General features: G+C 36.6%; 1 protein-coding gene across 1 annotated transcript; it reads right to left on the reverse strand.

Annotated features, from left to right (window-relative positions):
- Nucleotides 1-2,963: 2,963 nt before the first annotated feature.
- LOC131768677 (location of vulva defective 1) lies at nucleotides 2,964-13,463 on the reverse strand. The gene is made up of 7 exons (XM_066158516.1): nucleotides 13,393-13,463; nucleotides 11,502-11,642; nucleotides 9,827-10,059; nucleotides 9,145-9,208; nucleotides 7,973-8,368; nucleotides 7,067-7,252; nucleotides 2,964-4,083 (listed from the first exon to the last, which is right to left on the reverse strand). The coding sequence occupies exons 2-7, from the start codon at nucleotides 11,638-11,640 to the stop codon at nucleotides 3,839-3,841; spliced, it is 1,263 nt and encodes a 420-aa protein (XP_066014613.1). The 5' UTR covers nucleotides 11,641-11,642; nucleotides 13,393-13,463; the 3' UTR covers nucleotides 2,964-3,838.
- Between the last annotated feature and the right edge of the window lie 2,007 nt (nucleotides 13,464-15,470).

Genomic DNA, 15,470 nt, shown 5'->3' on the forward strand with positions numbered 1-15,470 from the left:
TTTTCTGATTTTGAGCAACCAAACACACACTTAAGCAACCAGCAAATACCAGGGTAATGCGAATGGTCAGATATTTTTGAGGCGTGACCCTTGACACTTGAATATTAACGACTGAAGTTAATATATTTACCCTCAAATTATACAAGAGTTGCTTACAGGTTACCGGCCACCAAAAATACAAGTAACCTTAAGAGTAAAAAATTTTAAGCAACAAAATCATGGGACACTCATAAATTTATGAGTGTCCCATGATTTTGCGGTTTCAATATGTTTAAACATATTGAAACAATCATGTGAATCTTGCTCTAGAAAAGCTTCAATCTGTAGTTTTACACTTCACCTGTAGGTACATGTCAGTATCAATTAGTTTATGAATTTAAAGTAAGATCTAGTTCAGAACTTTGCAAATTGTAAAGTACCAGAAAAAAAGTAACAGACTGTAACACGAAATAAATTGAATTTCTCACTGCCGCCTTGACCCTTCAACTCCCAGAAGTAACAGAAAATTAATGTGACTATAATATCCAAACCTTATCCATTACACACGTAATGAGAATACTCAAAGTTATTATCTTGATCTAATATTACCAGATTCCTGAAACGAATAACGAATAATACCACGCATTACAAGCGTCATTTCTTGCAAGAAACCAAATAAATCACATTTTTAGAATTACAAGAAAGTCTGGAATGAATTGAGTATTTTTTGCCCGTCTGAAAGCTAAGAAATTACTTAGATTCAACAAAGAAGTTTCGACAGAGGTCGCATCTATTCCTATCGCATTTGAAGCAGCCATTGTTGTGATGAATTGTTGGTCCCTCGTTGACAGTTTTAAAACAGGATTGTGCTGATAATTCTTTGAGATTTTTTGACCGACGAAAAGATGGTATGATAGCACCTCGAGGAAAAAGTTCTTTTAATTTGGGGTTGGATTGTAGAATGAACAAATGCTTTCTGATTATGTTGCCTACGTCGGGTAAATTTGGATTAAATGCGATAACAAATGGAAATGATTTCTTCGTTTCTTTTCCACGAGTCCTAAGTAAATCATTTCTAGGAATGGCGAAGGCTTTGGAGAATTGATCCGAAACTAATTTAGAGGGATAGCCCTGGTTGACGAGCTACTCTTTGTACTCAGCTGTTCTCTCGGCAAGAAAAATTTCTTAAGAGCAATTTCTTTTCAATCTTGTGGCTACTCCAAAAGTAGTAGCCTTGAAAACATGCTTAGGATGGCAGCTAGAAGGTGAAAGATATAAGTGACTATCTACTTTGGAATAGGTTTGGAATAGACGTCTGTCCTAATAAATCCATCGATAAGGTATAAAGTAAGATCAAGTACGTGAAGCTCACGCTCAAAAAAACTAACTCAAATTTAATGGTAGGGTACAGAGAATTAATGTAATCAGTAAATTGATGTAGGATAGGAAGGCCTTGCTGCCAAAGATCAAATACATCGTCTCGATATCGCCACCATAAGGACGGCTTTATCGGACGAGAAAACTTAGCTCTGAGATCAATTTCGCCCATGGCTAGATCGGTATAGCTACAAGCATTCTTTGGACCCATAGCTGTGCCATGGATTTGAAGAAAGAAATTCTGAACAAGATGTAATAAGTCTAAGCGGGTTGCCTGTTTTGTGCGTTTTGATGTTTCCAAACGCAACTCCTTGTCTCGCTTCTTTATTTAAAACCCACTTAGCTACTTCGGGAGAAGTAACTCTCTTCTTTGACTCTCTTCTTTTTTTTAACTCTCTATGTATATATGTATATTATAATACTTACTCAAACAACATACCCTGTGGCGCGTATTTGATTTATGACCACATTTCAGGTTGATATTTCAAGAAATCTATGGCAGACATTGCAGAGAGTTATTATTTGAAGCTCTGGAGCGAGAGGATAAAAAAGATAACATGATATGCCGAAACCAAAACTTGTTGGATTCTTTAGTATTTTCAGTATTGAAGTACAGCCAAGTACGTAGAGGAAGTTGCCTCTCAGCTAACCGTAACGAATCGTACGGCAGAATGAACTTTGTGCTAACAATCCAGCAGCTCTACTCACGTGTGAGGTATATGGACAACAGCTTAAACTCACAGAAAAATAAGCTGGGATTTTGTCTCCGGCAAGGTATAATCTCTTGTTCGCAGCCATTTCCTGTTCCCAGAAGCAAACAATGTCAGGCATTAACACAAGCGTATTTTTCGCCGAGGCAACTCGAAGGTTTTGCAATTATCATCCTTCAGAAACATTCCAGAAAGGAACCCAAACGTTTACAAACAACTAACCGTTGCAAACCGATTTTGACTTTATCGAGTGACTTTCTGAAAATACAAGTTCATATCCTCTTTTATAACAGCATCAAAACTCTCTCCACAAGAAAGGCAAGAGTCAGGGTATTCAAAATTGGAGTTTCTTAAAAGAAAATCGCAAAAAAAAAATATCATAAAAACAAAAAAGCAATTGGAAGCGAAAGACGAACCGAACACTGCATAACTTAATATGCCAGCAAAACTCTGAGATGTTCCATAGTATCACATGACACCACGCTGGTAATGAAAAATGATTCGTATCATAAGTAGTGAAAGTTGAGAGGGGTAATACCATCTATCAATAAATTTTCCAAATTTACTGATGATGATTTTCAATTTTTTTCTGATTTTTATTCAGACATCCCATCCATTTTGAAAAAGGAATACTTTTTACGTCTATTTGTGACAAACTTTTATCTCCCCCACTCTTGAACAAAGACACCTTCAGTTAAACCACGATTTATTCAAATACTTAACAAAACAAAGTCGGCCGAAACACTCACAAGATACCTTTCGGAATTATCGAGCAAACTTGCTGAGCATCGCACTCAAAGTGCCGATGTTAGCAATCACGAAGTATTTCTGTCCATTATTTGACAAAATTCATTGTATAAAGATAAAGAAAAGATGTTTGCATGTTCAGAACGTAAAGCTCAGTTTTTCTGTCACAATCATCGCATGGAATGACTAGTTCAAGGGAAACATTTGTAGTTTTCCCAAATCGTTAACAGTTGCAAGTGTTCAGAGCAATGTGCATCAAAGACGTCAAAGGTAACTTTAAAGATTAACTTTTTTGCTAATGTAGTACCCCGAAATCGCCTTAACTGTTCGTACACTCAAAATAGAGTAAAATTATTATTTTTATATTTTGTAACACTGAAAACCAAATGAAGCTTCATCCAGCATCCAGCCCTCTTTTACCGCGATGGTATTCTAGTGTGCACTTCAAGGTATTGATGTTACGGTAACTGTAACACGGTGATTCTTTAACTGAAGTACTTACAGAAGATTTTAATACGACTGCACCCTTATATATTGCGTTTAGAGCTAGTATTTATATTCTTGCTATCAATGGATAACCATATACTCGAGTAGCCTATGAAGATTCTGAATCATAAAAGGTGATGAATTATAATGACTCAGCACATATCCGACTTCTGCATTCGCATAATCACCATCACCAAAACGCCGTCGCGAAAACAGAAGCCATACATGTAATTTCCTTCTGACAGGGAAAAGATGCCGATTACTTTTCCTTTTTTTTCTGTGTTCGCCTGCGTAATGTAGCACTTTGACGAGCGTATCTGTTGGCATGGAGGTTTAATTCACCGCTACAAAAGAGCTCAGTCAAATGAAGAAACACGGAGAGGGATAGATTTAGAGGTAGGAGAGAAAGAGACACTCTAACAATAGCCGGCAATATCTTATTCGATGTCGATAAATTCACTAACTCTATCTACAGTGCATGCGATTTGGAGAAAGTATTAAACAAAACATAAGATTAACCTTTGGAGCGACGATTACTACTAAGAGCACGCACTTTTACACTCGCATATATACATCCAGCTGTTAGTGCAGTGCACAGTGGACCACTTTTTATAAGAGTTATCGGTATGAGTTGATATTACAACACAGTCTCTATCTTTCTCAATGTTGGTCGCTTGAGGATAGCCTGACTCCCAGTTGAAATAAGTAGCGTCATCTGTGGTCCATTTCCAGCGATATACACCCTCTTGATTCGTGTCTGTCAGACCAATATAGTATTTTCCTGCTGTGAAAACAAGATAAAGGAATCGATAAAAATGAAATAATACATTAGCTCTGACGAAGGGCTTACGCTCGAAAAGTCAACTTTGAACTCCTAATGGTGGCAAATTTACGTAATCAACTCAGTTGATAATACCAAATTGACTTGCTAGCTCTCCCACCGACGCAGCACCATAGTTTCTTTAGAAACTTACCTCAGATTAAAATGAAGACTGAAACGTTCTGAGTTAGTTTTAGTCATATCGTATTAATAAATGGCTCAATTTTTCGCTTGAAGAGTTATATAAAGGTCCTTTTGTAATTGGTTGCTTTTGAGGAAGTGACTAAATCCGTATTAGGTGAGCGGACAGCAAAACTAATTGAAACTTTTCTCTTATTTCTTACACTTTTCCTCTCCATTCTAATTCCCTGAAAACCAAGAGATTACAAACTGCAAGAAAAGAAGCGATTCTCTTTTTCCGCCCTTGAGAGCATGTGCCACAAGCATGAACTGGTTACTACGTTTTGAGATCAGAATTGTAACTCCGTGTTTCAGGTCAAATGTGCAAACAACAAACGCCGTCAATTAAAAATCAGCTTCGTAACCTGGCCGAACGGCTATTACTAGAGAATCAAACTCAAATGACAGGAGCCAAAACATAACGATCTCAATCAGATAATGTCTTGGTTACGGTTGTCCAAGATTTCATTCAACTTATAATTACGCTCCAGTTCACAGCCTTGTTGTGAACTGTTAAGTCAAGGTTAGGCGGACATGCCACCCATGTCCAAAATGGCGACGTCGGTAATCAAACTTTCGACTGATTAGGGTACTCATTATAATTTAAAAATGGGGTCAGTATTATGGTTCTATGGGTTTAAAAGAAGGCGGAGATAAAAATTGTTTAGTTTTTGAAGCTTACTTGTCCTATACTTTAATTAGTGATTAATTTTAACCTCTCAAATTAACTGTGAAAAAGAATATATTTTTCTTTAAGCACAGTTTTGGCTTTATTTGGGGTAGAAGGGCACAGAACACGTCATCATAACGGAATGTGCTGCACATAAAATTAATCACGTTAGAGTGACCTGTGATTAGTGTAATGTGTGTTTAGCTTACTCGCATGTATCTTAATTTGGTAGTGTGGAGATGTGGAAATGTGGAGATCTAGAAATATGCAAATAAGTATTTACCTTACTCACATCAATCTTAACCTGGTTGTGTGGAAGTGTGAAAATATGCAAATAAGTCTTTACCTTACTCAAATTTATCTAAACTTGTTAGTGTGGAAGTTTGGAAGTGTCGAAATCTGGAAATACGCAACTAGGTTAATCTTTACCTCACTAACATTTGTCTACTTGGTAGTGTGGAAGTATGGGAGTGCAGAAATCTGGAAATATGCAAATCAACAGTTTTGCGCCCGGTAAACCTAAATTTGTCGTGCCGTGTTTGCCTTTCAAAATAATGCATCTCGCTTTGCTTTTGAAAGGTTCAAGTCTACGCTCAAATAAATTTCTTCATTTTATTTCCTTCTTTCCGTACCAGCGTAAAGAAATTTACAAATTACATTTTAGTACATTTATGCTTAATTATATATTGTTTTGTTACTTTCCTCTTCAGCTAAATCCAGGAGAAAAGTGGCTGATGTTGATTTAAATGTATAATTTATGAGGCTATTTGCAAATTATTGTGTGCTCAGTAGTCATATGGTGTAATTTATTGAAGTGTTGATATGCATATCTCGACAAGAAGTTTAAACGAGCCACGAATTGTGAGGCACTGTCGTTTTACGCATGTTTGTTCAGATACAACACAACTTCTAGCCACATACATCGATCAAGACTCATTTATTCACCCAAATTGTATTCGCTGGGCTCCAAGCATAGTTCTTATAAATGCCTCTGTTAAAATCGAAAAAAAAAACCTTTAAAAGGAGCTTTGTCGCAATTAACTTACCCCAAACAGCTGTGAAAGGTAAAGTTATTGCCGCGCGTGGCTTTCCTTTGTTGAAAATAATCTGTTCAACTTCAGCGTACATAGCTTAAAATTACCCATAAATAGAGGTTTGGTTTATAATATAGCGATAGAGAGCTTGATCGATCGCTTAACGTTCCAAGCCGCATATTTGCGAGAAGTTCAAAATCCAAGATGGCGGACGATTGATTAATTTGCATATAGACTTATTTGCATGTTGTAACATAAATACGAGTAAGGAAAAGACTAATTTGCACATTTCTAGATTTCTACACTTCCACACTTCCACACTTCCACACTTCTACACTTCCACACTTCCACACTTCCACACTTCCACACTTCCACACTTCCACACTTCCACACTTCCACACTTCCACACTTCCACAATTCCATACTTCTACATTACCAGACAACCAAGTTAAGATAAGCTAATCACACATCACACATTTCCACGTTGCTACGTTACTCTATAGTGATTGATTTTATGTGCAGCGCATTCCATCGAGATGACATTTTCTCTGCTCCTCTACACCATCCGAGTAAAAGTTTCTTTTTTAACAAGCATTAAGAGTGTGTGTCAGGCTCAAATACTTAACAGAAAATGAAAGATTTTCTCTTGTGCAATTGATAGGGTTATTATGTCCCCTGAACTGAGTGACGTTAAAAAATGATAACCAAAGTTTGCCACATTGGAAAGGAAACGATCTCTCTTGAATAACACAAAATATCACATCACTCTTTACGTTTGAAAGATGTTGGGAGAGTTTTGAAAACTAACTTTATCTTATGATAAATGGTAGATCGTATTACAACATTTACATTCAAACATTCTTATTGAAAGTTTTGTACAGTATGAGTTTTTTTGGCAGTTTTAATATCGGAAATTTTATGGTATCATTGTTTTACGTATACGTTGAAAATTTGTGACTAATTTTCCGGCAACTGAAACTCAATTATAACACTGACCTGCTAGTAAAGGAAAAGAAAAAGCAATCATTTCAAATCATTTCTGCTTGTTTGTCATTCAACTTACCATTCTGAGGGGCAAGGCTAACAACTTGGTCATTGTCTTCAACGGACGGGATCTTAATCAGACCTCCTTTTTCATTGTTAGAAGTCATGAAACTCTTACAGTGTGAATTTGCACCTGCTCTTGTTTTAGGTTGGGTAAAAAATCGAATACATCCAGTTCTATATCCATACCAGCCGCCCGTGCAGTCTGAGAGAAAAAGGTAGACGACGATTCATCGAGTCAAATCATAATTGTTCTGGTTCCCCATCCCTCACGTTAAGAGTTTTTGAAATGAGTCTAGAAAACTAAGCAAGGGCACGAGGCCGAGGCTTGCAAGCTTACTTCTCGGAATAAAGGGCTAAAATGATGAATAAGTGAATTAATAAATCAATGAAAGATAAATAAGTAAATAAGTCGATTAAATTATTGATAAATAAATAGCATGGAACACTAAATTACACCCGTCTTTTAGAAGTGCCATTCTTTTATAAAAACCTTTCACACAACTCCAAATTTAGCAGGTCAGATATTAAAGGCGGTTTAAGCGAAGGATAGAAACTGCATGATTTTCACTTTCCTGCTCAAAGGCTTTGTACGCTGAAAGTCCTTATAACAGTTGCTGCCTTAGATCAATGCCTTTGAACAGAACTAAGGGGAACGTACGTGAATTTGTTTCGAGGAAACCTTGCTGATTTCACTCGTAAATCATCCTTCTCATTAGTTCTCTTTACTGTGACATTTAGGTCAGCTTCAGTCTCAAGACCTTATAACTCAGCATTCAATGTGAAATGAACCATTAATTAGATTCTTATTAACTCGATATACTTTAATGATTTGGCCATTAAGCTAAGTGCAGTTGCAAACAATCCTATAACACAATGTACTCAATCAGTATTGAGTACAGAGAAACAAAATGATGCCCTTTACCTGCTTGGGGTTGTGAAGATGACGACAACAGAGTAATTGACGATGTCGTTACTCCTGAGGTGGAATTAAGTAGAGAAGCTGATGATGTCATCGTTATGCCAAATGTGGTCTGTGTGACTGATTGATGTGAGGAAGGTAGAGACGTCAAAGCAGATGAAATCATAGAGGACTTAGCGAGTACATTTGATGACGATATCGATGGCGTGGCAAACGAAGTAGTCTTTGATAGTGTTATCATGGAAGACAAAGGAGATGATATCATAGATGACGTAGCCAGTGCATTTGAAGACACTATCATTGACGCGACAGGCGATGACGTCTTTGATAGCGTTGACAAGGAAGACTTCGACATAACAATAACAGATGATGATGTCATCGATGATATTGAAGACATTTCTACCACATGACAAAAATTGATTGCAACAAAATTAGTAACGAGTAAGCTAAGATTCCCTTAGAGTGTTGTTCCTAGCGCTTCTCTTAAGAAGCAACAGCAAGCTGGAGATTACCTTTGAAATACCTTACCAAATTTACATCACGGACAATCTACTCATTATTTTATATATAGTATCGTGGTCGTCATGATCACTATCATTATTACTGAAACTTTGATTGCTTTCATCATAATTTTTATTAGTGTGATTAATTTTTTCATTATTATCGGACAGTTTATAATATCTTGTACTAGCTTATCTTTTAAACCAGCAGAAGGGTACATGATAAGCTGGTTATGAGAAGAGTGGGATCTAAGATTTTATTGGGACAGTTAATATAACTAACCACTGTACACACTTATAATCTTTTTTTCCAGGAAGATATCTAAAATGTGACACGAAGTCACACTGAATCTTAAAGATTTTAGTAATTTCTAAATGAAAATCCAGTCGGTTTGAAAATTTGATAATGTTATAAAATTAGGATATTTGTTGTGATTTTTGGTGTTCAAGGCGCCCTTGAAACCAAAAACCTTTAAAAAGTTAAAAACTAGGATTTCTCCCAGTCGGGCGTCACGCATCCGTCAAAAAAGGGAAATTTTTCCGTTTTCTGTGAGTTTAACTGGCAAATAAACAATAAATATTTGACTCACCAGGGCACACTTTGTACTTAGTTCTGTTATTATTTACAAAGCAAGGTAGAGAAAACTTACGAGTGGGGGGTTATATCTAACTAACCTTCAGCGGAAGATGTCAGTTCTAACTTACGGTTTTCTTTGCTAGTTGTCCGGTGTTTATCTCCCTAAAACATGCAAGTCAGAGGAAAAAAAGAAAATAATAATTATTTTACTCTGTTTCTCTTGCATTGAGCAACAAAGATTATTCAATGTTTGCACTTCATTGCCATAAACTGAGCGATCTGAATGGACAAAGCAATAAAAATCTGCGTGTGCTTGGTATTTTCGTGAGCTAAAACTTGAAACCATAGCAATATTTAATAAAAATGGCGGATTTTTAAAAATATTTCAAAGTAGTATGATTTTCTTCCGAGGTTAAGCAAAGAGGTTAATCTAAAAACTTAAGAATTCGCTTAAGACTGTCCTTCACAGGGACACGAAATGTTTATTCGCATACTATAGTTTTATGCTTGCACATTAGCTGAAATTTGGCTGCGAACTGTTGCAAAATGCATGTTGTGCAAGCTGGGCTAAAGTGATGTCGACATTTGTACTGGATGGTGTTAGCGATGGTATTTTAGATTTTCTAAATAGCGGTTTCAATGGATGAATTCTTTCAGCATTTTTGAAATAATCGCCGTATTTATTGATGATTATATACTGTTGCTATGGATTGAAAGGCGTGCTTGAGGCATGCCCAGATGTTATTCAACTTTTTGATCCAAATGCACTCTATTACTTACGTCGTAGGACAAATCGATCGGCTCTTTATAAGAATATCCATTTCGTCTCACGAGTGTCTCACCGGAAGACAGCAGAGTGACGTCATTTAGCTCACAAGTACGTCGTGTTGATTTGAAACTCAATCGTTGATAGTTGAATGACACGCAATTGTCAGACAACACACATCTATGCAAACAGTCCAGCTCAGATGGAACAAAGAATTTTGCTATAACGTGCCCTTCCAAAACTTCATCTGAAAGACAAAACAAGAGCTTCCAAATCGCTTAGGAAGTTAACTATACCATATCACGGGACCTTCCCGGCCTAAAGTTTGGGACAAGGGGAAATTAAAGAAAGGTATGGTTAGTGGGTACAGTAAAGCACTTATTCAAACAGAAATTCGGCATTTCATAGAAAGATGAAGAGTGTAAATTGTGGTCAGTTATTGACCTCAACGAGCGGCTTGTGAAATATCCCTTCCAATGGATATTAAAAATAAGATTCTTTTAGAAGTTGTTAATATCACAGATAAAGACCCAGCAGCGCCAAGGTTGAAACCTTGTTCAGGGCTTCCGTTCCAGAAATTACATACGAGTCTTTTGATGCATGAAACGGTTTCTTTAAGTACACCATTGTGTGACACATTGACGCGAGCAGCGTAGTCTGTGCTCTTATCGAAATTGGCAAATTGGCCGATCAGATTGCGACATTACTGCCAATTGTGGTTAAAAGAATTGGAAAACCATATCCTGAGGGATGTCTACTCGGTAAGGCTAAATTATGAAGTTCTTCTTTCCAATGTCTCTCCATACACTCTTACACTCAACATGTATTACGGAAACGGCATAAACTCGCGCAACAGTTGTCGAATATGAACTTTTAGTATTTAACGTTCTACGTATATGTTGCCGAGAAGAAAGCAGTTATTTCCTGAAATTGATAAGATCCTTAAAATCCCCTCATGTGTCAAGATTTGATGAAATATTGACAGATGTCAGTGAGAGACGATCTACAATGGCTTTCCCAAACAAATTTTTCTGAAGCATATTGTTTTTCGCATCACAGAACCACACCAACATAGACATATAAGCTAGATTTTCTGGCCGAGGAGTTTCCCTGGCTACCTTTATTCGATTTATTTGTTATTAAAGTAACTTGTAATTCGCTTTTATGCCTTTGTGGACGCTTTTTGTCAACGTGTAATCGTAAATAAAGCGCCAGAGAATTTAATCATTCGGGGTAGGAGTGCTTGGTCTCACCGACATTTTGTCTTTTCTTCTAGGAAGCAAATAGGCAGAAATATTTATTAGGTTTTTTTCCCCTTCCATGTAAGATAAACATATATTTTAGAAAGAAATCTGATAATCTGATTCCTGATTGAGAACTCTTAATAGAGTTTGCGCTTTGGTCTTCGTCATCTGAATGTAATATTATACTACGAGGCAGGATAACTGGTTGTGAATTTCAATTACAGGTGTGAGGAACTTCTCAAATAAAAGTCGTTGATTGATGACAATTGAAAAATATTTTTCGTCTTTACCTTAAAAAAAAAATCCTACACCCTTTTTGGGTTAGTTGTCTTAGTATTCTTTGTTCAAAAAGCAAAAATACATTTTTCGCCTTATTTGGGAAAATCACCTACTTTGATACCTGAGCTATGAAAATTAGGAATACCTGCCTTAAAGGGGTACCTACCTTCTTTCACCTTTTGAAAAAGAGCAGACCTCTCCCTGACTGCTCTTTGGATGCGCAAGTGACTTCCAAATGAAAGGTTTTCCCCAACAACGCTCAAAAAAATGGCGGTGTAAATGATAGCAATCTCAAGCTTCTTCATTGCTGAAATTATATTTAGTTTGACGATTGTTATATTGAGAAGCGTTGGCGTCAATATCTAAATGCAATTAATTCAGAAACCACTGCAATTTCACATCACAGCGGTGAATTCAGTCTGAATAAATGATTTCCCTGCTCTATGGCCGACCTCAATATTCGCCCTGATCCCTCTTTGCCTATTTCCAAATACGACCCTTCCGGCAACGCTGACCTCACAATTACAACGATGCTTGACACCTAAGAACGTGCTTGTAAACGACGTATCTCACGATCGAGTTCTCTGAGAGTCAGTGGTTAAGCACCGGATTGCGAAGGGTTAGGGGTTCAATTCTTCTAAATGGACTCAGATTTTGGTTGTGGCCCCCATTGGTGACAAATCAGTATCATAAAACACTTAGCAGAAGGTCCCTTTGGAAACAGTTAATTCTGTTTCCCAAGTAACCAGTCGTGAATTGATTTGTTATTTGGAAACATGGCAATTTCTCCTGGATACAAATTAGCAAAATGTTGACATTTGCAAGTACCATGGACTGTTATCCTCCGACGTCATAGATTGTGCAACGCTAGGAGTCTTTACGCGAAAATGGTTTCATTGTTAAACGTTATGTGACTCTTAGCAAGCAAGGGAGCGTGCGTTGTCGGGGAAAAAATACCAGCTACACATTTAATTAAGACATGATTTTATGGTTGAAAATAGTTATATGAAACATGTTAAAGAATATCTGTTTAAAGAATAGACATCTAAAGAAACCAAATATTTGAGATCTGTTTCAGAGAGAAATTTTTTCAAATGAAAATTTTTAGATTCTATTTTGATACAATAAGATAAATGCTTTTATCTCACGGATACAGAACCAAATGAAAACTACACAATAGATCTATTCCAAATTAGAACTCTAAGTTTTCAGGTTAGCTCTGCAATTATAAGTTTTGTTTTGCTACGTGTTCATTCTACATTTGTTTGGTAAGAAACATCTGGTGATCTCTCCAAATTTTCTGTATACATGTAAATGAAAAAATATATATTCATTTTCGAATAAATGAGGTTATATCTCCAATTCAAACATCTGCTGTTTGGATCATGAACTTTGAGTTTTACTTTGTAGATTATTTTTCTTTTTCAACAGTGAACATCATTTGGAAGAATAAATATCCAAGGGTACACGGAGCTCAGTCTGTATTTGTCAATGATGGCACCGTCAGTAAACACCGATCATTATTTCAGTTCAAACTGGAGTGTTAAAATAAATTTAATTATGCATGAGAAAGCACAGGCTGTGCTCAGTATACATGTTGAATTCGAACTGACGAGTATCTTTCCATTAAATTGTTTTTGCCAGCGATGAGCTGTAGATTTCGAGATTGATAAAAGAACCACATGAGAAAAATGTCTTCGTTTTGAACTGCGTAGAACTCTTGCCAAATTAGCAAAATGGAGGTAGCAATATGTTTGTCGCGATCATGCAAAGCCATGAAAAAAGGAAGAAAGCTAAAATAGTAATAATATGTATTACTGGCTCAGATTAATGAGAAAAAAAAAAAAAAAAAAGGAAATAAATACGCGGGTTAAACAGTAAAATCTCGTTTCGCCCAGTTGCTCGTGAATTCTATATCCTTTTAGGGAGCTGTCATAAAAATTATTCGCCAAAAATTGGGCATTTTCTAGTAGAAAATAAATAAGTTGTCAAAATGTCAGTGACATAAGAGTTATAAGTGACTCGATTCTCTACGGTGGAACCTTAGATATGCTTACCATCGTTCTCGGAGTACTTTTACATATTTCTTGATGTCGTACAATATGGCTTACGTTTGAGCTGTATTGTATTTGATGCAATAATGTTCTATTTCAATTTCCATTTGGACAAAACTACCTGAGAATTAACAGGGTGAAGAGAAAAACCATGATGCGCAGATGATCGTTGATATTTGGGTTGCTGTAAGTGGGTAATGATATTGAGACTCGTGGTATCAGGAAAATCTCTGGAGCTGCGCTCGTTATATCAAAGTAATGCGTCCAATAAAATACGGAAAGGGCTAAAAAGAAATATATCGAAACTTGTCAATTAATTGTCGCCAATTTCAATATGCTTTCTTCAGAAGTTTTGTAAACACACATTGTACAAATAGTATTTGACTAACAAAGCCAGTCTACGTAACTTTTTCTTTACAGGTCCAGGGGCTGTGACAAAGTACAAACAAAAAACTTTAACAAGTCATTTGAACTCTGCGCTTAACTCAAGACGTCAAAGCTCAAAAGAAATACAAAGAAACTTGTTAATTGGACGGCGACAATTTCCCATTTCGGTCCTTAGACATTCACCAGACAAAATGTGAAAGAAAAGAGCGAGCCAGAATTTTGAAATGCTTTTATTCCACTCTAGTCCACAAATATAAAACAAGGTCCAAAGTATTGATTTTAGAAAGACGAATTTCCATGCGAGGAGTTTTTCAATTAAAACTACCAATCCAAAGAAAAATAACTGTTAATTACGGCTGTACGTTTTAATTCTTCGTTCATTTGAATAAAATTTTTATTCTAATGAGAAGAGTTCGCAAGAAATCGCATTTTATCGTCGGTATTTAAGGTAATAGGCTGCCTTCTTTTCTATATCATTTAGAATATCATCTGATATATATATATATATATACTTGTTATTAGTACCAAAGTGACATGCACAGAAACGTAAAAAAGTCAGCCTAATTTTTTTTTCTTTTTACACCGAAAGGATCAGATGTTTGAATACTGAGAGAGTCCAATAAATAGCTACGTGTTAAATAGGTTTTCTTTTGTTTCGCTAAAAAAACATAATTCCAAATAATTTATATAGTTAAATTTCGGTTCTTATTGAGCACTAGGCCAACGACTTAGGATTGCGACTTTGAATTCAGAAATACTTACGATGGCGGTTTGTTTAGAATAATTGTGTCGGCTCCTAAAGGAGCTTTTTTTTTTTTCTTCTTTTCATTTTTTTGTTGTAAAGTTTTATTATCTTGAAGTCAAAGGTCCATTTAAATATGAATAAGCCTTCAAGAGCTGTCTGGTGATTTTCGTACGCTTCCCATATTTTAAACACGCGTGCTTACATTCACCGCTTTCGATCTGAGCGCAGACAGATGTTGACCGATGTCAGTTGGGCCTCTCTCTAATTAAGCCATCAGGCAGTACAGCGACAGCTTCACGACGCGCGACGGCTCTGAGAATGATGCCATCCTTCGTTGTTCGTGCGCGCACAGATCAACCTGTAGGTGACAACAGAGGTTCGAGAATTGGAGAATTGGTTGGTTTGAAGCGATATTATTGGTTAACTCAACTAAAAAGACATGTTCTGGAGAGCTTCTGCTGAATGATGTCAATAACCTTATGAGATAAATATCAATTATTAACACTGACTACAAACGCTGATAAGAAAACTTTCCTTTCAACACATGTAGAGAATCTACTAGCGGTGTCTCATTTTAAACACGAGATACAACTGACTTCGGCACCATACCGATGGAATATAGGAAGCAAATAATCAAATGGGGAGTAAAATATTATTCTCATCTATCTTCATACGACCCAGTACTACAGACAGGTATAGCATTCAGGGATTTAAAATTCATGGCGCCACTTCCCTGTGCGACGCTTTCAAAAATGGACGAAGAGACAATGAAGGATTAGCTGGAGAGATACCGTCCTGTGAGGTAAAGAATCACAAGGAGTGAGACCACGAAAGATAAGGCAGGTGCTTTAATTCCAGCAGTTTAAACAGTACAGAAACCTGATGCTGTTGCAAGAGTACGGTTTCCAGCTTACCAAAACGACCAATCGTCCCTTTTCTTCTCTGAGAC

Source organism: Pocillopora verrucosa, chromosome 11 (genome assembly GCF_036669915.1).
Source record: "Pocillopora verrucosa isolate sample1 chromosome 11, ASM3666991v2, whole genome shotgun sequence".
Classification (NCBI taxonomy): Eukaryota; Metazoa; Cnidaria; class Anthozoa; order Scleractinia; family Pocilloporidae; genus Pocillopora; species Pocillopora verrucosa.